The 25,502-nt window shown below is 45.6% G+C and overlaps 1 protein-coding gene and 1 non-coding gene across 4 annotated transcripts; both read left to right on the top strand.

The window, feature by feature from the left end:
* The first annotated feature begins 791 nt into the window (after nt 1-791).
* Nucleotides 792-24,103, top strand: Lipg (lipase G, endothelial type). Of its 3 annotated transcripts, XM_076836944.2 has the most exons (11): nt 1,426-1,443; nt 2,329-2,513; nt 4,162-4,343; nt 5,947-6,126; nt 7,613-7,724; nt 12,746-12,967; nt 15,016-15,258; nt 16,276-16,396; nt 17,390-17,608; nt 20,056-20,160; nt 22,136-24,103. In XM_076836944.2, the coding sequence occupies exons 2-11, from the start codon at nt 2,468-2,470 to the stop codon at nt 22,155-22,157; spliced, it is 1,452 nt and encodes a 483-aa protein (XP_076693059.1). In that variant the 5' UTR covers nt 1,426-1,443; nt 2,329-2,467; the 3' UTR covers nt 22,158-24,103. The 3 variants fall into 3 exon arrangements, with proteins under 3 accessions (XP_076693058.1, XP_076693059.1, XP_076693060.1); XM_076836943.2 differs by lacking the exons at nt 1,426-1,443; nt 2,329-2,513 and adding an exon at nt 792-1,134; XM_076836945.2 differs by lacking the exon at nt 1,426-1,443 and having other exon boundaries at nt 2,312-2,513.
* Nucleotides 9,001-9,138, top strand: LOC143383069 (small nucleolar RNA SNORA51). Its single transcript, XR_013089111.2, has one exon. It is a non-coding gene; the product is annotated as a small nucleolar RNA SNORA51 (small nucleolar RNA).
* Nucleotides 24,104-25,502: the final 1,399 nt, after the last annotated feature.

The following is a 25,502-nucleotide window of genomic DNA, read 5'->3' as shown; positions in this document are numbered from 1 at the left end:
CCTTCTCCATCAAGTTAGGCTCACTCTTCCCTTTGGGGAGGGTCGCCTTCTATCCTTCTACTCCTCCACCCTGTGTAGGAGAGCGCCTACCCGGTGCCGCACTAAGCCTTTCCAACGTTAAATCAATTTCCCCAAATCCCGAAGTGGCAGGAACGGTTACCACCCGCGTACTGAGGACGACAGGATGGCCTTGGAGAAATTGGGCGTCTGGCGGAGTTTTGCAGCTAGTGGTGGAACCAGGTTCTCTGAGCAGGTTTTGTGTGACTTTGAAGCCTGGGTCACAGCCCACAGTCCCCCAGCTCTGCGGGGTTATAGTCCAATCACGACGTTTGCACCTGTTGCAGCACTCTCCGGGCTGGAGGGGAGGAAAAGGTGGCTTCCCCCCAATCCGGACTCTCTGTTAGTTCGCCTGGGATCGCGTTCCCAGAGCCCGCACTGTTTCCGGGGAATGTGCCCCTCGGGTGGGGGGGGGCGGGGGCGGAAGGGCTAGTGGAGGATCTACGGGTCTGCGAGAGACACTACAGGGAAGCGGAGGTGGCGGGAGTCGCCGCAGCCTGTGGAGCGGCCGCGGAAGCAAGGCCACTTGTGCCAGTGTCCACGCGGTGGGTGTGCGGGCGCTTTCATTCAAACTTTGGGGAGTCTCGGTTTGGGCGTCACCGAAGGCGTGACCAATCAGAACCCAGATTTGGGAATAAATTATGCAAATAACCATCTGGCGATGGGTCAGATGACTTCAATACTTTAAAAAACTACCTCGCTACGAGCTCTCGGTGTGACAGTGGCTAGCGCAGGCTTCCCGGCAGCTCAGAGCGAGCGCAGGTCGGCTTCTGCCGCAAGCCCCTCCTCGCCCTTCCCTCCCACCGCCCCGCCGTCAGGGCAGCCAGGTTTTCAATCTCCACCTTCTCCTCCAGCTCTCTCTAGCCCATCAATCTGACCGAGAGAAGGGTGCCCACTTTTGGTCTTACTGGCTCGGGAGGTGGTGGTGTTTTGTTTTGTTTGAAATCCCTGTTTCAGGGGAGGGGGCGTGGCGGGGAAGGATGAAGAACTCGGTTTCTTTACTCTGTTTCTGGAGCGTCTATTGTTGCTTTGCGGCGGGAAGCCCCACACCCTTTGGTCCCGAGGGACGGCTGGAAGGTAACGTGCATCTATGTTTATTACCCACTCCCCACTTCTTTTCTGTGCTGGGTCCTCTCTGTCTTGCCGGCCCTTCTTTGGTTCCTCCTTGTTCCTCCGAAATCCTCCTTGCTTCCCCACAGCGCTGTCCATCTTCCTCATCAACCTGGAGCCACTTGTCCTTCAGCGCTTCTAATGAGGGCATCCCCTGGCAAGTCAAGAGGAGGCAACAGGCGGGCAGGGTGTTGTCTGTCTTGCCCTATCTCATCCCGCCTGCTTCCATTGTATGAGTCCCTTAATCGGTGCTGTCCAGCCACCCCGTTGCCCGTGGTCAGTTCTAAAACCTTTTCCTGTCTTTGAAGCTGGAGGGTTGAGAGGCAAAAAAAAGTTGTTGGAAAGAGCTCTGCCTTCCAGCGCTCCTCCTTTTAACCTTGGTCCAGGGTTTTGAAAGTGAAGGTGGCAGGGGAGCTGGCTTTGGTTTGATTAGTGCTTGCAGGGTGGCTTGGGTTGAGAGGCTGCCTGGCGTCCTGGCTCCTCCAGATTGTCAGCCTCTTCCTCCCCAAAGCTCTTTCTTTCCCCACTCTTCCCAGGCCTCCTCCTAGACTCTAGCTTTTCTTCCTTTTGAGTTCTGTATGGAAGTCTGTTCCACTGGAGGCAGTGTGCCTGGTGGAGTGAGGGTAGGGTTACTTGGAGCCAGTACTATCATCTAGTTAAGTAGAGAAAGGCCGGGAAATCCCAAAACCCAGCCCCATCATTTCATCCACTTGTCTGCAGAGGTCCGAGTTGGTTTATATGTGCATGGGGGCTGTTAATGGAAATGAATGGGGAAGGTTTGCTTTGCCTAACAGGTTTCCAACTCTAGTGCTAACTAGAAGCATGACTCTCTCTAGTTTGTCTCCTGAGAAACGCTGAAGTTCCTTCCAGGTCCTATATTCTGACTTTTGATGATTTGGAGGCCATGCCATTCATTCGAAAACTATTTGTTGCTTTCCTGCTTAGTGCCAGGAACTCTTTCAGAAGCAGAGATGACAGCAAAAAAGACAACAGGATTATAGTCCCTGTCCTAGTGGAGCTTCCATGTCATTGGTGGGAAAACAGATGGTGCATTTATGAAAATATATACATGGTGCTTAGGGTTATGGAAGAAAAGGAAGTAGAGGGGGAAGTTATGGAGTGCTGCTGGTGGAAGGTGGTGAGATTTTAATTTGTGCTCAGGGAAGGCGTTACCCAGAACTTGATTGATCCTTGAGCAAAGGAGCTGAAGGAGGTGAGAGAATGAGCCACAAGGACACCAGGGTGAAGAACAGTCATAAAGTCCCACAGACTGAAGTGACCCTGGCCCAAAGTAGCAGGAATGAAGATAGAGTATTGTGGGGTCACAGATCGAGCCAGAAACCAAGGTGAACTTTTTTTTTTTTTTTTTTTTTTTTTTTTTTTTTTTTATCAATTCATGTGCTTATCTGTAAGTCTGTCTCAGGGGACAGTAGACCTCTTTTCTTCTAGGCTTCCCATCTGTTCTCTGTGTGAGTGGCTATCCAGGTGGAAGTTGGGGAGCTGTCAAACTATGTCCAGGGTTGAAATTTCTGCCAGTTGGAGCTTTTGTTCATGACTTTCATGATAGCCTGGGTTCTGCTCATGTGCTATATTTTACAGAACATTATCCCCCTTTCATCTGGTATATTTCTTTCCACCTTCTGTTCCTTTGCCCCAATTTAACATCCACCACCCCTTCAACTATAATATCTTTTTCCATAATTTCTTTTGCTTCCCTCTTTTTATTTTGGGGGTGGGTGGGTAACTGGGATTAAACACAGGGACATGTACATGTTAAGGGAGTGCTCTACCACTGAGCTACATCCCCAGCCTTTTTTATTTTATTTTGAGATGGAGTTTTGCTAAGCTGTCAAGGCTGGGTTTGAACTTGTGATCCTTCTGCCTCAGTCTCCCAAGTAGCTGGTATTAGAGGCATGTGCTACCACGCCCAGCTTCTTTTGCTTCTTAACTCTGCAATAAATTAAGCTCCTGGGTGCTCATTTAGTATTTCCCCGATTGTAGATGACAGGAGAGTTGATCTCCTAAGTAGTTAGCAAGTGATGCTTACCAGGATGACTGAAAGAGTGTTGGTGGGGGTCCATTAATGATCATTGGGAATAGTGTTGGGGTGACAGTGACTACCTATACAGGGACCATCAGTGAAGCAGGCTGCACTTTGGGGAGCAGGGCCATTGCCTATGGGGCACTGTGTGCAAGCAGTGCAGCTGGAGGGGTGCAGCTTCAATCCTTTATGTAACCAACAAGCTGAATGCCTGGTGCCTGTTGGTACTGCACAGGGCTCTGAGGATGCATGAGGTCTTTGAAGTAAGTGCTGGAATAGAATTGGGAACACAGGGAAAAGCCCACTGTACCACTGGTCAATAGCCTCTGAACTCTAATTGCAAAATCCAATATCTCTCAAAAGGGGAAAAATTGTTGGGAACTTGTTTGTCAGCAAAACCTAGCCTTACCTGATCTGAACTCCTTTGGCAGGAAAGCCTGACCTGAGAAGGCAGAAGGCTACTTATAATGTTTATTTCTGCCATTAAATGTGAGCACTCCTATATTTTTCTGCAGAAATATCAGTGTCTTTGATTCATGAGGGATTCCCCAGACCCCACTGGTAGTGTTATATGGTAAATGGTATATGTTCTATAATGCTTTCCTTAAATACACAAATTTCTGAGTTCTGAACCTTAACTGGACCTAAGCATTTCAGGAAAAGAATTGAGGAGTCATGCTTTAAAAGTAGAACTTGAGGGAAAGAAGAAGTTATTTCAGTAGGCAAGACTAGAGAAAAGCAGAGGCACCCATTTATTTAGAGCAAAGTAATTAATGACAGTGACTAATTAATACTGATTGCATATAGATGAGAGGTCCCTTTATCTTCACAATTCTCTTGAAGGGTGAAACCCAAATGGCTTAAGTAATTTGCTCAAGATGGAATTAGAATCAGATCCTAGCTTTCTCACTACCCAAGCCACCAGAAGCATCTATACTATTCTTTCTCCCCAGGTGAACTTCACGAATCCAGGAAGGTCCAAGCTGTGTCCAAACCGTCCGTGAGTTTTAACCTTCGCACCTCTAAGGACCCAGAGCATGAAGGATGCTATCTTTCCCTGGGCCACAACCAGTCTTTAGAAGACTGTGGCTTCAACGTGACAGCCAAAACCTTTTTCATCATTCACGGATGGACGGTGAGCCTGAGGAGGGAGCTCTGTGGTTTTACACAGATTTGGTTCCTTTTGTTTTGGTCAATTAAAAAGAATACTGGTGCTTCCCAATTCTAAACCCTCTCCCCCTCTTTCCTTGTGGGCTGCTTGTATTTCAGACAGCTGTGAAGAATGTAATGGGCACTTTGCTGAGGGGGCAATGAGGACTCCAGCAGGGCGGTATTTAGTGCTGGCACACAACAGGCTTTCAGAAAGTGGGTCTCCTGAGGGCAGCAGCCCAGCTCCACTGGCTCTGAAGGACCCTCTAATTGCACTTAATTACATTGGTCAACCACTGCCTGGAGGGGGCCGTCCTGCCGTAAGAGCTGAGCTGAACTGAAGCAACTTGACTAGCTCAGAGTCTGTGAGGGCCAGCTGGCCTGGCTGGCTGGCTGCCTTTGGCATGGCGCCCTTGTATTTGCAGAGAGATGGGCCCGTTTAAAGGCATTGGGGCTCTTTATGTGCCCTAGCTGAGCAATTCCCATTGAAAGGCCCATGACAAACCTCAACAAAAAAGGGCTTTGACGCTCAGCTTCAGAAACTCTTGGCCAGCGAGGGGTTTATTCATTCATGTAATGACAGTCTATAGGAAAATGGCACTATTAAGTGAGCAGGTTTCTGCCTGGGCTAATTGCGAGGGGACATTCTTCCACTTAATGATAAGAAATTCATATCTGTTAACATTCTTTTTGGGTGTTTAGGTCTATCACCAACAGTTGCGATGGGGTCAAGGGCAGGAAGGGTTGGTGTCTACCTACCTAATGTGAAGAAAGGGTTGATTAAAGGCTTGTCCGTCTGTCTTCATCCTGCAGCCTTCGATTGAAATCATGTGTTTGAACCTTTTTAAGTCTTTCCTGTCAAAATGCAAATACAAACTGCCTGTGACTTACAAATAGAGTGCATTCCAGAAAGTTCTTTTATAGTGTGTTTGGAACTTGGAACAGCCGTTTCCCATAGAAGCAAGATTGTAAATTGTGCTTGGGTTCCCAGGCTAGGCACAGAAAATCTATTTATTTGATAATGTACTTGTAGATAGGGTTCAGTCACCATTTATAACTTGGTTTCTGTGGGAAAATGTGTTCTGGATTCTAATTTGGAATTCCAGGGATGGATTTTCACTACTTTGGGGTCAAAAGAGATGGCAGAGATAGGTTGTGGGAAGGGGTCATTTGTTAACTCTGTGTTTGCCTAGGAGGCAGCATCTCCCTGCATCTCTAAGGGAGTAGCTAATTCTCCAAGGCAACCCTTCCGGGCTGTCTTTGAAGGATGGAGCAGGCCACTTGCCTGTGACAGGGACTTCATGCTTGTAACACCACCAACCCACAGTGGGGCAGCTACATAGGACACCACCTATGAAAGTTTTGATAGGAAAATCTGGGGATGTAAAAATCAATGAAAGAAAACGCCCATGTAGCAATTCTGCCTCTGATTGGCTGTACTCATATGCAGATGTTTAGTTCCTAAGCAGTAAGTGTGAAGGCTCTAAAGTCGGATGGGGAGAGGGTCAGCAATGGAATGCTGTATTCATAGGGAGTTTCGAAGCCCAGGAGAAGAATATATAAAAATAAGTTCCCCATTTTCTTTGCAGACGAGTGGCATGCTTGCAAACTGGCTGTACAAACTCGTGTCAGCCCTGCAGATGAGAGAGAAAGACGCCAATGTAGTGGTAGTTGACTGGCTGCCCCTGGCTCACCAGCTTTACAGAGATGCTGTCAATAACACAAGGATGGTGGGTCACAGTGTGGCAAGGATGCTCGACTGGCTGCAGGTAACCGGGAATGAAAGAATGAAAGCAGTCATTACCTCTCCCCAGCAGGATCTTAAATCTGAATGGCCTTAGGAAATACAGGCCATACTTTACCATGAATTTCCAGATTCTGATCAAATGCACTGGGATTAGCTAGGCAGGGTGGCACATGCCTGTAATCTCACTTACAAGGGAGGCTAAGGCGGGAGCATTGCACATTTGAGGCCAGCCTGGGCAACTTAATGAGACCCTGTCTCGAGATAAAAAAAAAAAAAATAAAAAATAAAATAAAAAGGGCTGGAAATGTAGCTCAGTGGTAAAGTGCCCTTCAATGTAATCCCTATACAAAACAAACAACAAACTACACCAAAAATAAAAAATAAAATGAAAACAAAGCAATAAAAAAATAGACATTAAAACTTTTGCTGAATTCAGTAATATTTGAAATATTTGAAAGCCTGAACTTTCAGAGAGCCTTTTAATTATTGATAGATCTCTAGATTTTTTCCTGTGATTTTATTTGTTGTAAGAAAATTTGCCTTATGGCTAGTTACTTGCTGATCTTAGAAGCTGATACTCTTGGTTTATTGGGAATGGCCAGGAGCCAGTCAGGTTTGTAATTTCAAATAACTTTTGAAGTCTGCTCTTGCCTCTGAAGCATGGCTGTGCTTAGGGTGGGAAGGAGGTTTGTTCAAACAAATGCCGCCTAATACCTCATTAAAAATATTTAGTCTGGAAAACAGATCCTGAGGTCCTGTGTTTACTTTTTATAGGTTAATGATTTGCTTGAGATCAGTGGACTTAACCAGGGCAGGAGAGACAGGGGTACATTGGCAAAGTGACTCTAGAATCTGGGCAATTCCAGCCTGGCTTTTCTGGAACTCTAGAATTCTGGGCAAGATTCTTGAGCAGTCCAACTCTGCTCTGCCACAACTGTTTGAGAGAGTTGGGTCACTGAGCCATGGGGTCAGTTCCCTATCTCCTCACTCCCTCACAGTTGAGTACTCTGGAAAGGAATCATGTTACAACTCTGACTTCACATGTGGGCTTGCAGTGGGGATCCCGCAGCTCCTGGGCCCGGGTGGAGGTCAAGGCCTTATGAGGGCAAGCAGAGAACAATCCGCTGCGGGCTGTGGCTGGCATGTCAGTTTCTAATGAGTATGGTGGCTTTGACCTTCATCCATACTGTTCTCTCTCCCTGCCCCCTCATACTGCCAAATAGAATAGAAAACATGTAGGGAACATTTAGGGGAAGGGTCAGGTATGGAGCCTATAGTCACATCCTCTGCTCTGCCCCTTCGGCATTTGAAGTGCCACCAAGTCCTTGTGACCTCCCCGTCCTTGGCTGTGAGTCGTGTGTGTTGCATGTTCAGCAATGCCACTGATGCCCTGGGGAGTCTCTGTGCCCAGGGCCCCTCCTCCATCCTGAAGCACTTGTTGAAGGTGGGTGAAATTGGGGGCTCAGGATCACATTTTTCATCTCACACTCTTTGGTGACTTCCTGCAGGAGAAGGATGATTTTTCTCTAAGAAATGTTCACTTGATTGGCTATAGCCTCGGAGCCCATGTGGCTGGGTACGCTGGCAACTTTGTGAAAGGAACAGTGGGCAGAATCACAGGTAAGCCCTGCTTCCACCACCACCTGTGACCCCTGAGCTCCCTTTGCCACTCTCTAACATGGGTGTTCTGAACCAGAGTGCTCCCCAATGAGGCTTGCTTTGGAAGAAACTTGGCGAATACCCAATCTAGAACTTTCCAGATGTTCTTTTCAGTCACAGAAACCCTTTTACAAATTGAACTTTGCAGGGCCCCAATACATGAGATGATAGAGGGGGATATTCGGATTGAAGCTGGCAGGAATATGTGATTGGTGTTAGCCTTGTGAGCCTTCCTGGGGGAACCTCAGGGTCTCTGAACTCTGGGGAACATAGTTTGGAAACCACTGGTCTAGTCTAATAGGTGCAGAAATGGTCAGAGGTCAGGCAACTTACCCAGGGGCAAATGGCTGAGAACTAAGGAGCGGAAGCCGGATGGTGACCCGTCCTCTAGGCTTCTGGGTGTTCTTTTCAGATCTCCACCCATGATACTCCAGGGATTCAAGAGAAAAGAAGAAATGATATTCTAGTTTATATTCAGCCTCTGATTTCTCTTTCATCCATCAATAGCCTATTGGTTAGCATATTTATTAATAATAGTTACTTATTTAAAATGAATAATTTTAAACAAGTTACTATTATTAATAAATATGCTAACCATCAGGCTCTTGATAATTAGAGACTTTTCTGACATTGATACCAGTTGGTCAATTGAAAATTGAGCTTACTATCTGGAAAATTGAGTCTCAGCGAACTTCCACTGTGAGAATCGTTTAATGATTGTGAAAAGTGTGAAAGATTCTTTTCCATCTTTGGGCCCTAGAAGTTCCTTCACACTAAAATTAGTGGTAAATTTGTTGCCCTGACTCTCCCCTCCTTTCAACATACTTTTACCTGTATTTGTACCTAGCTTCTCCCTCACCTGCAAGTACCAAGAATGCCCTTTTAGACTCTTTTTTCATTGGTGTAACTGAGGAGCACAGACTGGGTAATTTTTAAAGTGTAGAAGTTTATTTAGCTTCTGGCGTCTGGGAGGGCCTTGCTACTGCATGATAACATGGTGGAGGACATCCCATAGCCAGTCAGAACAATTGTGCCAGCTTGATTCTCTCTTTTAGAAAACCACTGATGTCCTCATCTAATCTAAGCCTAATTACTTCCCAAAGGCCTTCCTTCCAAATACCATTAACATATATGTGTTTTGGGATCAAGTTACAGACCATAGCAGCTGATATCCTAGAAGAAAAGATGGGTCAATTTTTTTCCCCTATTAGTGTTTTTATTTTAAAACAGGATTTAGGCCCTCCTGATTGATGCTTACCACAGGTGCTGTTCTAACTCTGACCACATAGAAAAAGGGGAGGCAGAGCAAGCCTATCCCATGTCCGCCTCAGCCCAGGCCCTGCGCCTGGTGGGTGTTATGAATGGGAAAACATGGAGGAAGAAAGAAAGAAGGAAAAAGAAAGAAAAGAAAAGAAAGAAAACCAAACCAAACAGGACTCTTAGATAAAGAATGATTTAGTAAAGACGGGATTTGAGATTTTGGCAATAAGCTGGTAGAGTAGTTTTTTAAAAAATATATTTGTGAGGCTTCATTGGACTGTCTCCATTACCGTCTCTGGGTGTAAGTCTAATACATTCACAGATATAAATCATCTAAAAAGACATTCATTTCGATCCCATGACTCCATTTAGCATAGCTTGGTAGCTTTATTTTTTATTTCTAAGAAGGTGGGGCTTGAGCTGTCCAAAGTGAACTGTGGGAGTGTGGCCACTCCTGGCTGCTCATTAACCCACTGCGGGTGCAGAACAGCTCTACCTGAGGCCACTCTGGGTTCTACCTGAACCAGAGGTGATACGTTCTAGGGATAGACCCTCTGGATTCACTCTGCAGCACTCCGCCCCCCTCAGAGTCAAGGCCCAGAGTGTCATTGGCAACAGGGACAAACTGCAGATCTGGTCTTTCCCTGCTTTTAAACCTGAAATGAGATGAGGCTATCATGAGGGGCTTTCCGGTTCTCCCCCCAACTTGTTTGGGTGGCAGTTGTTGAGAGGGCTTCTCGCTGTGGCTGGCCAGGGAGCCTACAGAATGCTAATCAGTGCTGTGTGGAGTTGGGTGTCCTGAGCATAGCCCATTATTCCAGCCCCTATCAAGTCGCCCAGCAGCACTTCATTGCTTTACACTGCTGTGCATGTCTGATGGAGGAGGCTGTCTCCCCATCTCTCCCCTCAGCTAGTAGAGGGCTTAATGTAAGAAATATGAATGAAACGTTCACTCGGGGTGGGCTCTAGGCTGATGTCAAGTACTGATGCTGCCTGATGTCAAGTACTCTAACGTAATCACTTGCCAGGTGAGTGGTGAGGTACCTCCTGCTCTCTCTAAATTACATAGCAGCCCTGCACATTTTACAAATGGGTACCGTGGGACTCAGTGATAAAATAACAGGCCCAATACCCTAAGAGTAGCAGAACTCGGATTCAAACCCAGGCTGCCAGATTCCAGATCCTGCCTTTCTTCTGGAGGTAGAGATAAGATAGCTGTTGAAGAACAGCAGCTCAACCCTGCTAGGCCAGAATGCACAGCCCCCAGGCATTTCCTGTGTGTGTGTGCTTACTTTCCATGTGCTGTTTTGGAGGAATCTACAACTGATCGGAAGATGTGAGGTCCTCTATCTCCCCCCGCCCCCCCCCCCCCCCCCCCCGCTTTTTTTTTTTGGAGGATGTAAGTTCTTCCTCCCATTACTAGTTTAAAAAGTAGATTGTATCACTATCTCCACCCCAAGTCTGTGGGCCATAATTGTGTGTCAGAGACAGTTCCAAGCAGGGAGGCCGGCCCAGTCTGGGTAGGTGAAGGCCCCGCCTGCCTGCTGGCTGGCCTGTGGGGCCCTGTCAGCTGCCTGCATTCCTCCACCGCAGCTTGGTTTCCATGGCACTGCCTGTCTGGTGGGGACCTTTGTTCACACCAAGCAAAGAACCTCTCTTATATTGGTTGCAAAGCAGAATGTTTTCTCTCTCTCTCTCTCTCTCTCTCTCACTCTCTCTCTTTTCCCTTTCCCACTACTGCACATGGTAAGAGGCAGGAAGAGGCCCCTTATGTCAGCACTGTGATCCTTGCTGTCTCTAAAATGGGTCATTGTGGTCTATTCTGGAAGAACCCTGCTTTTGTAGCCATCTTTCTTTTGGGTTTTGGGTTAGAGATGAGCCCCTAAACATCCTGGGCTTCCTTTCTGCCTTGGTCAAATATTAAATCATCTAAACTTCTTCTGGAAGTTCTTTATTTTCAGCCTCAACTAGTTCTCATGAGTAGTGAGTCCTACAAGTCGTCTGCTCACTCTAGACATCTTTGCATTTTGTTTATCCTGAGATGACACTCTCAAGCTTCCCGGTGTGCTCCCTGGTTCTTTGTCCTGGGGTCTGATGAATCTGGTTCTGTTACCCATCTCCTCCTTTCAGGGCAGAATTCTTGGCCACATCTCCTCCTGGCCTTGGAGCTTCTAGATAGCCGAGACACTGTTGACAGGTGAGGCCAGCCAGGGCTTTGTTGTGTGCTGGGGCATTGTCTTGTGCATTGTAGGATGTTTAGCTGATCCCTGGCCTGTCCCAACTAGATGCTAGTAATTTTCCTTCTTACAATGATGACAAACAAGAATGTCCCCAGACATTATCGAATGTCCCCTGGGGGGCAAAATCACTCAGAGGGCAAAACACTGTTCTAGACTGATCAGAGCCTTTTCTCTGCTGCACCTCACATGTCTTAACTTTCTCCAGGTTCTCTCTGTGTGTCTGTAGGGCAAAGAGCCTTTCTGGTAAGGATGAATCCCGTTCACATAATTACTTGTACTTCATAAATGTAGCTATTTTCGACAAGTGCTTAATCTCTTAAGATCTCACATGAACAGTATGAATAAAGGCATTCAGGTTCTACTTCATAGATAATACTGAAACACAGGGATGTTTTTCAATAACTGGTCTACAGACCATATTTCTGGATTTTGTGCCAGACCTACCTGTTAAAATCTCTAGAAGTCAGGGAGTAGGAAATCTGCTTTTTATGCTTTGCAAGTTCTCCTCCTCCTCCTCCTCCTCCTCCTCCTCCTCCTCCTCCTCCTCCTTCTTTTGTATGGTTTTACATTCACATAATTCCAGAATTAAAAGATGGTATAAATTCTCTTACTATTACAAGTTTCCTTCCTCATACAGAGGAAGATACATACAGATAACTACAGATAACTATTTACTTGCCCATTCTTCCAGAGGGTTAGTTTTTTTTTTTTTTTTTTTAAATCTTATAGCTACATGGTACACTCCAAATTTTTAACAAGCTCCCTAGTCCTCTGGTGCTTTCTCAGATGTGAGGACCAGGGCCCTATGTAGGGCTTCTTGCTGACTCAATATAGACAGTTTGGAGGCAAAAAGGTTTTCTCATTGTGGCTGCTAAACAGAGGAATTCTGGAGGTGTGGTTTATGGATTCCATCCTAAGTGTTTTAGGGGTATTGAAGGTATCCCCTTTCTGACCATCCCATCCCTGGGCCTGACTCATAACTAAAGGAAAAGTAAGTCCAAATATAAATAGCTCAGTTGAGAGAGACTGAATCTTCCAGAAGGATGTAGTCACTTAGTTGTTTTGTAAAAATTCTGCTGAAATTAGGGCCATGGAAGGCTCAGTGGCAGATGACTGGACTGAACGGCCGAGACTGAGACAGCCCAGGTTCTTTCTAGAAGTGCTCTAGTTCTGACACCCATGGTTCCTCAGAGCTGGTGGCTGTGTGGACCTTGTAGCTAGTCTCCTGGTTCTGCTAAGGCATCAGGTCACAAGGAGGCTTCAGAAGGCAGTGTCAGCTCTCCATTCACAGGATGGAATCTCCATGGCAATGTCTTGGGTCAACTGCATATGAAAACGGGTTCCTGATTTTATTCTCTGCTTCCATGTCGGGATTCATGGTGCAGAGGGCACCTTCCTTCCGCACAGTGGAATTCTGCTCAAACTCAGGCCTTGTTGACATGGTGCACCTGACATCATCTCTCTTGGCTTCTCCTGCTGCAGGTCTGGATCCTGCTGGGCCCTTGTTTGAAGGGGTGGACATCAACAAGAGGCTCTCCCCTGATGATGCGGACTTTGTGGATGTTCTGCACACTCACACAGGAACCTTTGGCTTGAGCATTGGGATTCAGATGCCTGTGGGCCACATTGACATCTACCCCAACGGGGGTGACTTTCAGCCGGGCTGTGGATTCAATGATGTCTTGGGATCAATTGCATATGGAAGTGAGTGTCTTATCTTCTGCTTTGTGTTTGACTCAGTTTATCCAAACTCCTTCTAAATCAGCCAGAGCTATCAGTGCTCCCACACAAGTCATTTTATTATTCTCACCTCCTCCCACAGTGGCCCCAGTGTTGTGTTTAAGGTTTTGAGTCCTACTGTGTGCCTATTAATAGCATCCATCTGCTTTCTTGTGTTTCCAGGCCACAGGTGTTATTGATTAATTTCTTTTTATGACAAAAGTAACACACACATGTTTATTGGAAAAAAATCAAGCAATATAGAATAGCATTAAGCAAAAAATATAACCCCCCCCACTGCCTTCTTATGTTTTCTCTTCAAGGGTGGCCAGCATGGATGTTTTTGTGTGTGTTGTTTCAGGCTGTTTTCTTTGCAAATTTATGTATGTTCTTCTAATTTTTCCCAAATCACTTTGTTCTGCAACTTTCTTTGGTCTGTTGTAATATATGATGAACACTTTGCAACATCAGAGAAAGTATACTTATTAATCTTAATTTTTTTAGGCTGTATGATATTCTGTAGTGTGGCTACACTATACTTTAAGCTTTGGTAACATTTTAAAGAAGCCAAACCAAGAAGTTTTTCTTGTTCACTTACAATTTATCCTCAGAATGCCTGAAACTATTTTCAGCAGACTTGGGCTGAAGTCAATTTGCTGCTGAAACTTCTGTGTGGCCCAGTGACCGATCACTCTTTGGGATTCCCATACTCTCACTGCCCTGGATGCTGGCAGCATTTCCCAAGCCTTGACTCCATTTGGCTGTCTGCACTCTGAGACATTGTGCTTTGGAGGTCCCACTCTCTCACTTGGTCTTAAGGCTGTTCCCTGCTCCCACTGTGGTTAATGTCTAAGTAGCCCTGAGTGGCTGAAAGCCTCTGCCCCAGCTTTGGGATGATGGCATTTCTTAAATTAGTGGTGACAGTGATGAAGGTGCTGAGGTAGCATTGCCAGATTTTTCTTAAGATTACAGGAATTATTTCGGCCAATTACTGTTAACTTTAGCCTCTGGTTGCAAAGAACAATGATATTATAGACCAGAAAATTCAAATTATACTCTTAACTTTGCAACCAATTGTCTGTATGAACCTGAGCAAATTATTATCTTACATTTATGGGCTTTTTTTTTTTTGGTCCTGTGGACTGAACGGAGGGATGCTTTACCACTGAGCCACATCCCCAGCCCTTTCTATCTTGAGACAGGGTCTCACTAAGTTGTTTAGGGCCTCATTAAGTTGCTGAAACTGGCCTCAAGTTCTTGATCCTCTTGCCTCAGCCTCATGAGCTGCTGAGATTACAGGTGTACACCACTATGTCCTGCATATGGGCCTTTGAATTATAATCTGTAGTTGAATGGTGTGGACATTTTCTTAAAGGTTGACTAGTAAATATTTGTAGCCTTGTAGGCCATACGGTTTCTGTTTCAACTAATTCACTGTGGTAGTAGCACAGAAACATCCATAGAAAATACATACATCTTCACCTTTTGACTAAGATCAAATAATACACACCATCAAGTGGGGTTATGTTCCAATAAAACTTTAATTACAAGACCAGCCAGCTGGCCAGCCATATTTTGCTGATCCCTGGACTAGATGATGTGTACATTTGATGCCCTTCCTGAGTTTTGTGACCATACAACTCTGGTAGCATTTAGTGACTCCCACCCCTCAGCTGGTCTGCATTACTGTATTTAGCACTTATTATATGAACTCTCTTTATTTCTCTCTGTCTTATTGGTGCTGTATTCTTACCAAGGGAGTGAATGGTTAGGAGTTCAGAACAGTCTTCGATACTTTCATATCTTCATAGGAGCCTAGCACATCACTGGGCCCGTATTAAGAATTACACAAGTGAACATATAACAAATTGGAATAAAAAATAAATTAATTAATTAAAAAAGAATTACACAAATGAAAAGACTAATAAACTCAATAAACATAGCTCTCACTGATAAGGTGTATAGTGATTATAGACGGAGTGGGTCACCATGAAGAAGTGGCCTGTCCTGCATGGTCTGTCTTTTTCCCCCAGCCATCACGGAGGTGATGAAATGTGAGCACGAGCGAGCGGTACACCTCTTTGTGGATTCCCTGGTGAATCAGGACAAGCCGAGCTTCGCTTTCCAGTGCACAGACTCCAACCGCTTCAAAAAGGGGATCTGTCTCAGCTGCCGGAAAAATCGTTGCAATAGCATTGGTTATAATGCTAAGAAAATGCGAAACAAGAGGAACAGCAAAATGTACCTAAAAACACGGGCAGGCATGCCCTTCAGAGGTAATCTTCGGGCCCCGAAGTGGCCCTTAGTCTGTCTTTCTCTCTCTCTCTCTCTCTCTCTCTCTCTCTCTTTTTTTGGTATCAGGGATTGAAAATGGGGAACTTAACCACTGAGCCACAATCCCAGCTCTTTTTTTGTATTTTATTTAGAGACAGGATCTCACTGAATTGCTTAGTGCCTTGCTTTTGCTGAGGCTGGCTTTGAACTCATGATCCTCCTGCCTCAGCCTCCTGAGCCCCTGGGATTACAGGCGTGCACCACTGCACCTGGCTCCATTTACTTCTTTTTCTTCTGTTATGCCTTCCTTCTCATGAAACTAATGAAAAGGCATTCTTTAAGGTTTCTTTTCCATTTGCTGGGATTATAGGTGTGCACCACTGCATTTGACTTTTTCCTCCTTAATATTTTGTTTCCCAAGAGTGGTGGCCAGCACCGTTATATCAAATTATTGCAAATCAGATCCTATTGGGCATGTCCTAAGAAAATTATTCTTCAAAAATTAATGGTGAGAAGTCCTTTTGTGCTGTGAATAACACTGATCATAATATCAATATCTGAAATTTCTGTCTTGCATTAAACTTTTCAAAGCCATTTCATATTTGATTTCTCTTTGATTGCAACAAAGCTGAACTAGGATGAACGGAGGATTACAAATGATTTTTATAGAGTGCTATAGAACTATAGTGTTTTGTGGGTATTGTTCTACACATGAGAAAGTTGCATATGAGGCTCAGAGAGGTTAATACCTTAATCCTTAGTCCAGGGTCACACAGTTAGAAGATATCTAGGCCTAAATCCCCGAAACATCTTCTAATCCCTAAATTCAGGGCTCTTCCTTAGTGGTGACCTCTTCTTATGTCTTTGGACGGAATAAGACTAAAGGGAGGCTGGAGGCCAGATTGCACTAAAAGGATGTTAATCCCTAAAATCCAGGGTGCTGGGTGAGTTGGTGTGGGTGAGGGTACCTGAGATGACAAGCAAGGCTCACCAGCATCTTTGATTTGCTGTCTCTACAGTTTACCATTACCAGATGAAAATCCACATCTTCAGTTACAAGAACAGAGGAGAGATCGAGCCCACCTTTTATGTTACCCTCTATGGCACCAATGCAGACTCTCAGATTCTGCCTTTGGAAATGTAAGTCCTGAGTTTCCTTTTGCAACTTTGGCTCAAGATACAGAACAAGCTGGCTCACACTGAGAGGGGAAGGGAGCTTTTGAACAAGTGCAGGAGTGACGTTGGATTGCCTGGGGAAGGAGCTGGCTGGTTCTAGCCATCCCCAGTCCACTTTCCCTGTGGTGTTCTCTCCACTAACCCTGACTCTCTGGGAGGGAACCTCCTATGATGAATCAAGGGGCGTGAGAAAGTGCTGGATCAGCTGGGCAGAACTGCTGTTTCATTTCAGGCAACGCCTGACACCTGAGGCTTTAGGGAATCTGGAACGTGGTGAACGTCATTTCTGTACCTTTTAAATGATGAGCTGTGGGAGGGGCACATGACTGTCTGTTTGTATTTGTTGAGGACCCACAGGGACAACGTGCCCTGCAAAGTAATGTTGAGCTTGTGAAGGAACATCATCAAAGTAACTCACTGCTCAGGGGTCAGGGTCTATATGCGTACACACTGACACACAGCTGGACCAGGGCAAGCCACACTGAGTGTTCAATGAAAGGGACAAGCAGGAAGGGGCTAGGAGGGCTAGGAGCTGAGAGGGAGACTCATGAGCAGAGAGGAATAGCACAGTGTTGTGTGGGGATGTGACTTCCTGTGCCTTCTCATTGCTGCTTTCTTGGTCCCATCTTCCCACGAAGTAGTAGCATGAACAGAGAGATGCTCAGATATTTATTTTTAATTTTAAAAATTTGTTCTAATTAGTTATACATTACAGTGGAATGCATTTTGTTACATCACACATAGAAATGATTTTAATAAGAAATCAGATGCTGTGGACCTGCTCTTTCCCTGTCAATGTGGAACACAGCTGAGCTTTCACCTTGGTCCGGTGGGAGGGACTTTACTTCTGCTTCTCTCCAGTCCTTGTGGGGGAGGTGCTGCCACTGTGTCACCTGGCACAGTGAGGCAGTTTTTCAGGTGGCAGGGAGTGACACAAGCTTCTCTCTCACTTTGTAGAGTGGAGCAGATCGGGCTGAATGCCACCAACACTTTTCTGGTCTACACCGAGGAGGACCTGGGTGACCTCTTGAAGATCAAACTCACCTGGGAGGGGACGTCACAGTCCTGGTACAACCTGTGGAAGGAGCTCCGTAGCTACCTGTCTCAACCCAGCAACACCAAGTGGGAGCTGCATATCCGGCGCATCCGAGTCAAGTCTGGGGAAACCCAGCGGAAGTAAGTACTCCTGCCCCTTCTTCTGCCCCATGTAAGTGGTGAGCAGAAGGCTCAGATCTTATGCTCTGATCACAGGCTCTTGGCTGGGAGGACTAGGAATGAGGGGCTGGAATTCAGCTCTTTTTCTGTTTTCCAAGCCTAGTGTCAGCCTGGAGGAAGGAGGGTTCCTCTGGGCAGGGGTCTTCAGGGGTCTGCCTTGTCAATCTGTTCACTGCAGGGCTAACTGAACAGCATGTCCCACTGAGGGGGTCTGTGTGAGAGGACCTGGTTTCCCCCAGCACCTTGTTTTCAGAGCATGATGCTCTCTCTTCTCCAGAGGGTCTGAGTGGGGGATGTAGGGCGAGAGTTCAACCTTCAAGGAACAAAGAGTCCTCTGTGCCATGCCAGCTGGCACTTCTCCACTTTTTGGAACCCTGAGCCTTGCATGAAAGACCCAGACCTTTATATGTCAACTTCTGATACTGTGCCCCAACTCTCTGAGCAGGCTTCCATCTAAATAGAAGTGGAAGAGGGCTCAAAGCCAGCAGAGCCTGGGAGACCTTTGTCAAGAGAGGAGGGTTTTCTTAACCACGTCCTTCCCCCCAACCTCTGCAGTGGTCACTGCCAGCCTCAGGGTGGGAGGGAGCAGCTTCCACCCTCTCGGTCCCTCTCCTGGCATTTTCTTCATTACAATTCTTCCCACGTCTTGTTTGCGTCCATCCACCTGCATCCCAGCATAGCAGCAGATGGGCTGAATTGGAGCTTTGGATCCTTCCTCTGGGCACTTCTGGTCTGGGGGCTCAGATGGGGGAGACTGTTAGTGCCAAGCCAGTGAATCAGATAATCTGTGTCTTTTTTTTTTTTTTTTTTTTTTTAAACTTCTCTAGGCTCTTCTAAGTACAGCCTATGTCTGTGGGTGTGGTAGCAGAAAGATGATTACTTTTACAAACTATTTCACATATAATAATCACCCATTTAATCCCCATTGAGATTTAACAAATATAAGCAGTTTTCCTTATTGGTTTCAGATAGAAGGTTTTAAAAGTAAGACATTATAGATACAGTTGAAGTCCCATTGTGTTCTTTCCTAGTCTCATTCCTCCCCTTCTTTCAAACCAAATATAAACAATGTTTCAACACTAACTAATGGTAGTGTTTCCTTACTTCATATTTTATGCCATTAGTATTTTTGTTTATATCCTTAAACAATATATGGCTAGGCAAATGCTCTGCCACTGAGCTATATCCCAGCTCTATAAGTTGCTTTTTTCATTGAAACATTGTCTATGAAATTAATCCAATACATTGAGATTTAATTCTTATAAGTCATCATTGTACAAACACTGAATACTTAAACTTTTACCTTTTTTTTTTTTTTGTAATTACAAATAGTGCTGAGATGAATTTCTTGGGGTGCATTTTCTTTGCACCTTTGTGTGGGGCTTCTTTGTGGCCAGTTTACTAAAAAGTGGAATTGCTGAGTTCTCATATATGCAGCCTCCAATATAATCAGCTATTATTATTCTCTGTCCAAAGTGGTTGAACGAGTTATCAATCTTGGTCACATAGTAATAGTTCTCCTTTTCCCTCCTTCTCACCACCATTTTGGTGGGACATTCTTGCCATTCTCATGGGTTCCCTAATGTGTTCATTTGCATTTCCAGACTGTGAGTGATGCAGGCCATCCTTAGGGATTCCTGGGAAAAGTTTTTAAGCCATTCTGAATGGGGTTCTTGTCCTGCCTCAACATCAGGGTCAAGTTCCTCACACATTTTTGATTATGCAGTCATGCTGGTCAAACACCAGGGAGGCTACATGGATAGCCTTAGGTTATCATGAAATAGTTACGAGGCCCCTGGTCGTTTCTTGTGGATCTTGGCTGCCTATTTGCTGAATTGTGCACTTTGACTTGTAGCTGGCTTCCGGTTACTCTTGCCAATGTGTATTTTTGGAGCGCTGTCTTAGAGGCACCTGGAATTCTTCCACCTAAGGAGTTCACAGTCTAGTGGAGAAGTTGACTGTAGATATAGGAACCAACAGCAGTTTCAGGCAGTGTAGAATACTGTAAAATAAAACGACACATTCACTTTTAACTGCACATCATAAGAAGTAATGACAATTGTAAAAACAACATCTAGATAAGAATATGCCTTTTTACTAAGTTGAGAGGTCCAGAGAGGATTAGGTTCATGGGGGCTTCCAAGAGGCAATGGCCTTGACCGCAGGCAGGATTTGGGGTAGGTAGGGGAGAAGATGTGAAGCTGGATCCTAGAAGCCTTTGAACAAAGACACAGTTTGGAGTCCAGCAGTCGCCGTGGCCATGGCCGTTCTGAAGGCTCTGGCATTGGCACGGCGTGATGAAAACTTCCCTTTCCCACCTCTAACTGCCTGGAATCCAGAGGGTATGGTCTGCATCCCCTTAGAGCTTTGGCCATGTCAGTGGTTTCTTTTTTCTACTTTTTTTTTAGGCTGACATTTTGCACTGAAGACCCTGAGAACACCAGCATATCCCCTGGCCAAGAGCTCTGGTTTCACAAGTGTCGGGATGGCTGGAGAATGAAAAATGAAACCAGGTAACCAGGACTTTCTCTGTGTTCTGATCACCTGTACCTGCTGGGCATGGACCGGGGCACTTGGGCCATGAATGAGCAAACCAACAAGAACCCCTTCCTTATGAAGCCAACCTCCTGCTGGAAGGACGTAGATGATAAATAAGTGAAAAACATAGGTTGTCAGGTAGTGCGAATGTCCCTCTGCCTCTTGGTCTGCCTCCCCTTGAAGATGCTCATTGCCTGTGGCCCTGTTGGGATCAGGTTTCTTCAGTTGCTAATTCCCTGGGGTTGGTGTCCATGCCCCTCATTTTAGATTGAAATCTCCTCTGTAGTGACCAGGGCTATGGGAAGACCCAGTCTTCGGAGCTTCTTCTGGAATCAGGTTGGAGTGGGAGCAGCCTGGGAGGGAGAGGAGAAGCACAAAGCATATTTCGCTTTTTAGGTTTTCTGGAACCCAGTTTGGTGTGGGTAGATATTAGTGGGCCTGATTCACCCCTCTGAGAAACAGGAATGCTCATTTGTGGAGCTGAGTCAGTGGACAGCTTGTTTGGCTTCAGTGTCCCACTGTGCTATCCTGGAATCCCACGATTTCAGGCTGAGGAAGGCCCAGGTCAAGGTGTGAGGCAGAGGACTTCTCCAGGGAAACCAGCCACATGCCTTCTGAGCCTAAATGCTTGCTGAGAACGAGGGGAGACCATGTGTTCATGCATACATTGAGCACTTAGCACATGCTCACTCAGCATCCAGAGACTTACATAATCATTTGCTTTTATCATCAACCCCAAAAGGCAGGTGTTGCTCTCCCTGGGAGCAGATGAGGAGACCGAGGCTCAGGGAGATGAAATCACTCTCTTAAGCTTCCCCAGCCGGTAATGGCACACGGAGGACTTGGAGCAGGTCCTTCTGCTCTAAAGTTTGTGCTCTTGAGCGCAAAGGTTCTATCTGCTCAGACGAATCACCTCATCTTGGTCTGGATACCAATTATCAAGCATACTTGGGGGGTCCCCTGTGATTAACTGTCTGCCAGTCCTGAAGGCTGGGCTGCATCTCCAGCTGCTCTGTCTCCAGTTTAGGAGCATCAACAGGACCTCAGGCTCAGTGATCACTGGATGTGTGGGGTCTAATGACTGCCTCTATAATTAAGGGACTCCATCTAGTGTGGGCTCATATGATTTTCCATTATAATTATAATCTTAATTCTTTATGTTTATGTTCAAATTTATACCTTTCAAAATGCTTCCTCATATATTAACTTCATGGATCCCCTGAACAGCCTTGTTCATTGGCCACACTGAGAAGACTGCTATTTTTATGATGAGGGTTAAAATATGTTATTCTTCTCTGCTCCAGAACTTCTAAAGGTTAAAATTGCCATGACCTGCCTTCCTGACTTCTTTTAGAAAATAAGTTGCCCTTTCCTCTCCCCTGCAAGGAACAGGAAACAGGAGGATCTCAAGGAATAAATGAACACTAGGAAGTTGTGGCATCCCTAGACATATGCAACACTGTCAATATTCTTCCTCTTGACATGGACACCGTACACCTGCTCACTGATTAAAAGACAGAGGTTCAGAGTGGTTCACATTCCTGTAGCTGAAACTAGAATCGGGGCCTTTTGACTCAGCCTTGCCTCTTTGTTGCCATATTACAGTTTCTTATGTTCCTAGACAGAGGCAAAGAGGGCACTTTGATAGTTCTCCTATTTGTGTGGGCTTGGGTTCACCTGCTGTGCTAAACATGTGAACGCATGGGTTGTGATATACGCAACTAAGGTCCCAGAGAGTCTCCCCTCGGGTATTTCTCAGAGTGAAGCTGTGGCTTTTGGGGGCAGGAAGGAGAAAGAAGCCGTCAGGATCTTGTCTGCTTCTCAGAAAGGAAATTGAGCAAAATAGTTGCCCAGGGGTGTCAGAAGCTGGGTCAGTGCACAGCCCTGTCCAGGGCTGCCAGGTGCTGGTGAGTGAGCTAACGAACACTGGACTTGCATGATTCTTTTCAGTCCAACCGTGGAGCTGGTCTGAGGGTGCCTGGACGTGTTGCCAGCACGTAAACCAACCCGCCATCCAGCTGTCCGTGCACATGGAGCAAAGTTACTGCGGAGTTCCCACCCAGTGAAGGACTCCTCTTGGACTTGACCTTGGAGCCCCTGGGCCCACCTCTGTTGCCTGTGAGGGTTGCCACTTCCTGTATGAGGAGACTGCTCTGCTGAACACCAGTTGCCGCTCTAGATGAAGTCTAACTCCAAACCTCCATTGATGCCCCTGGGAGCCAAGGCCAGACCTGTGTGGGAGCAGCAGAATGCCTGGGGCCCTCGTGCGCACCCAGCAATCTCCCAGTGGCTGGGTGAACCCAGGCTTTGCCTGACCCCAGAAGGCTGGCTGGGCAGTGGCTGTGCTTGGCCTGACTTGGGACTTAGTGAGAGGTTTTTTCCTCCAGAGCGGACTCATGACAGGATGGCAGTTCTCTTACCTCACTGGCCCAAAGAGGGAACCTTAGATCTCGCCTGGGGCTGAGGCCCTGCCGTGGGAGTTCCCACGGGCTGCACTGGTCAATACTGGTTGATCTTAGAGCTTCCGTCCAGCTCCTTGCTCACCCTCTGAGGCACACATCATCCGCTCTCTCCTGTTTCCATGGTTCATCTCTTGATTGAACAAGTGCTTACTGGGCACTCAATTAGCTTGTGGCAGTAGACTTGTTACTCAACCTTTCTCTTTGGAAGCTCATGGGGCTGGTGTTTTCTAGAATTCCTTCCAGTTTAGTGATCCATGGGATTCCATGTGGTGAAAGACAGGAGGGGAATGGGGTGGGCTCCAAGATGTAAGAGTTGGGGACTGAGGCTTTAAGTGGTTCCTTTCTATTTCTTTTTAGTTAACAGGTGCCATTTCCTCTAAGGGTGACAAATTCAATCACTAGCTGTTTATCATACACACAGGGACCACATGGTCAATTGCTAGACAGGGTTGGGATCTATTAGATGTTACATATGCTCTACATACTGTTTACACAGAAACCTGGGGCTGAGGATGCATGTCGAGTGCTTGCCTAGCACATATAAGGCTCTGGGTTAGATTCCCAGGACAGCAAAAAGTAAAAAATGAATCAACCCCGTGCTACAGAAAGTATCCCCTGTCAGCAGAGCTAAGAGTTAACACAGTGCTTTCCTTCTTGAAATATCTTGCTTTCACACCAATGCATTTCTGCTATTGAACTTGGAAAAGCCTTCAGTTCTGGATCTTGATTTGAATGAAGAAACATGATCCATGAGCAACCCTTTTATACTGTTCAAACGATTTGCATGTGCGTCACCTGGAGCAAGGTGAGCAGGCAGCTATTAACCTTATTTTATAAAATCAGGGCTTACTGAGATTCAGCCACATGCCTGGGATTATACACCAAGCTTGTGGTGGAGCTGGGCCAAGGATCCAGATTTCCTGGAGGCAAAGTTCTCATCTCCAAAACTTCATGAAGCTATCTATAGCCAGTTCCTGCCAATATGCCCCAGATGTGACAAACATGGAGTCCTTCTGGAGCCATCCATAAAATCCCAAACTCTTTTATTAATATATAACCAGGAGAAACCTGTGCCAAGAGGTTGGGTTTTTTATGGGTGAGAATTATTTGGGAGGAGGTGTGCTATCAGGTGGGGGTGGGACAGCAATTTTCTTTGTACATAGATTTTTTTTTTTAAAGGACACTGTTTTAATTTGCACTGTGCCAAAGTTGTGTCACTGTTGAATGCCAAACTTCTGAAGACATAACCAGTAAAGCCTTAATTCAGAGTGTGCTCTCCATCCACTGTGTACTTCTGCAACTGCTTTCTAGCCAAAGTGAAACTTGTATTATTGGCCTGTGTCCCAGTTACTTCTGACTTCTGTTTCCAGGAAGGGGAGAGTTGGGGACCGAATCCTCAGTGGATTGTGTATTTATACATTTGGCTTGAAGCCTTATTTGTATATAATGAGTCTTTTTTTTTAATGCTACTTAAAACTCTATTTATTTCTCAAATGTATATAATGTATAAAGATGAATATACGATTAGTCTTTACTTGAAGATTAACCGATTTAAAAATTTTAATAGTAAAATAATAAAAAAAAAAAACACTACAAAATTCTTAATGGCTTGTCAACTGACTTCTTAATATATGGCTGCCCATACATTGGGTTTGACATGAAGTGACTTCAATGGAAGATACATTCCCTATTTGATACTCATTGTTAGTAGGACATGGAAGACAAGAAGGATATTTATTTGAATCGCTGTGAAAAGGTCTGAAGGTGGATGTTGGGAAGAACAGGGAGGGTGGCTGGACACTGGGTGACATTAGTGAACATATAGAAAAGTGACTTAAACCAAACAGAGGCTGACTTCTCTATTGTGTTAAAGCCCAGCTCAAACTGAGGTTCTGTTCTACATGGCCACAAGAAGTGCAGGCTCTCAGTTCTCCACTGTGCCATCCTCAGGGTGATTCTTTCATGTCCACAGCCCAAGGTATTCCCCATTAGGATCCCTTTTAGCCAGCCAAAGGGAAAGGGGAGGACAGTCCCCTCTTAAGGGCTTGACTGAGAAATTCCAAATTCTATTGACCAGAAATTAATTTCATAGTCACAAGGAATGCTGGGGAATATTGTTTTTGTTCAGGCCCCCGTGGACCCAGCTCTTCAATGACTATTAAAGAATGGATATTGCCATCTGCTTCTCAGGAACACTTCTTATCTCCAGGGAGATGAACTAGGGCACCCTTTATTTCAATCCTGTAGTCAATTTTTAGTAACCTTAAATTGAACCATCACTATGAAGTTAGGTGAATCACATAAATTTGACTTTATTTCTAGGCTTAACTGTCAAGACATTTAAGAATGAGAAGAAAGCTCTCTGTAATGGGTTTAGCAATAGTAGAAAATGGCTGTTCTCCATCTTCATCAACCACATCTCGACCTCCCCAAACCAGGAGGAATCACAGCAGTAGGGTTTGGGAATAGAGGTGTGTTCTTAACTTAGTTCAGGTGTGAGAGGAAAGGGCCAAAATGGTGTCTCTGGCAGAGCAAAGGATATAGTCTCATGACTCCAGAGTGCCTTTTGTTTGACTTGGAGACTGCAAGTCACCCCTTACACATTAAAGTCCAGGAACTTCCAGGATCTTATTTGAATTCTTCAAACAAACTGAAGCACCAAGCTCTTGGAAAGGATGGATACCCAGTGGGGACAAGAATAGTCGCTGTTTTCAAATGTGTTTCTTATTTGCCATCTCTGTGTTCAGATCTGCCCACTGAAGTTTGCCATGTGAGCTCTATGAGGGTAGAGACCTTCATCTGGCTTGTGTTCTCCTGTTACCTAGAACCCAGAATAGTGTCTGGTCCACAGTAGG

Source organism: Callospermophilus lateralis, chromosome 17 (assembly GCF_048772815.1).
Source record: "Callospermophilus lateralis isolate mCalLat2 chromosome 17, mCalLat2.hap1, whole genome shotgun sequence".
Taxonomy (NCBI): Eukaryota; Metazoa; Chordata; class Mammalia; order Rodentia; family Sciuridae; genus Callospermophilus; species Callospermophilus lateralis.
The sequence above is the reverse complement of the archived record's forward strand: the minus strand, read 5'-3'. Positions and strand labels throughout refer to the sequence as shown.

Bases quoted from the DNA above. Each gene is read 5' to 3' on its own strand.
- Lipg (XM_076836943.2), top strand. From the start codon at position 1,038: ATGAAGAACTCGGTTTCTTTACTCTGTTTCTGGAGCGTCTATTGTTGC. The intron at 1,135-4,161 runs GTAACGTGCATC...CTTTCTCCCCAG, and splicing joins TCCCGAGGGACGGCTGGAAG to GTGAACTTCACGAATCCAGG. The intron at 4,344-5,946 runs GTGAGCCTGAGG...TTTTCTTTGCAG, and splicing joins TCATCATTCACGGATGGACG to ACGAGTGGCATGCTTGCAAA.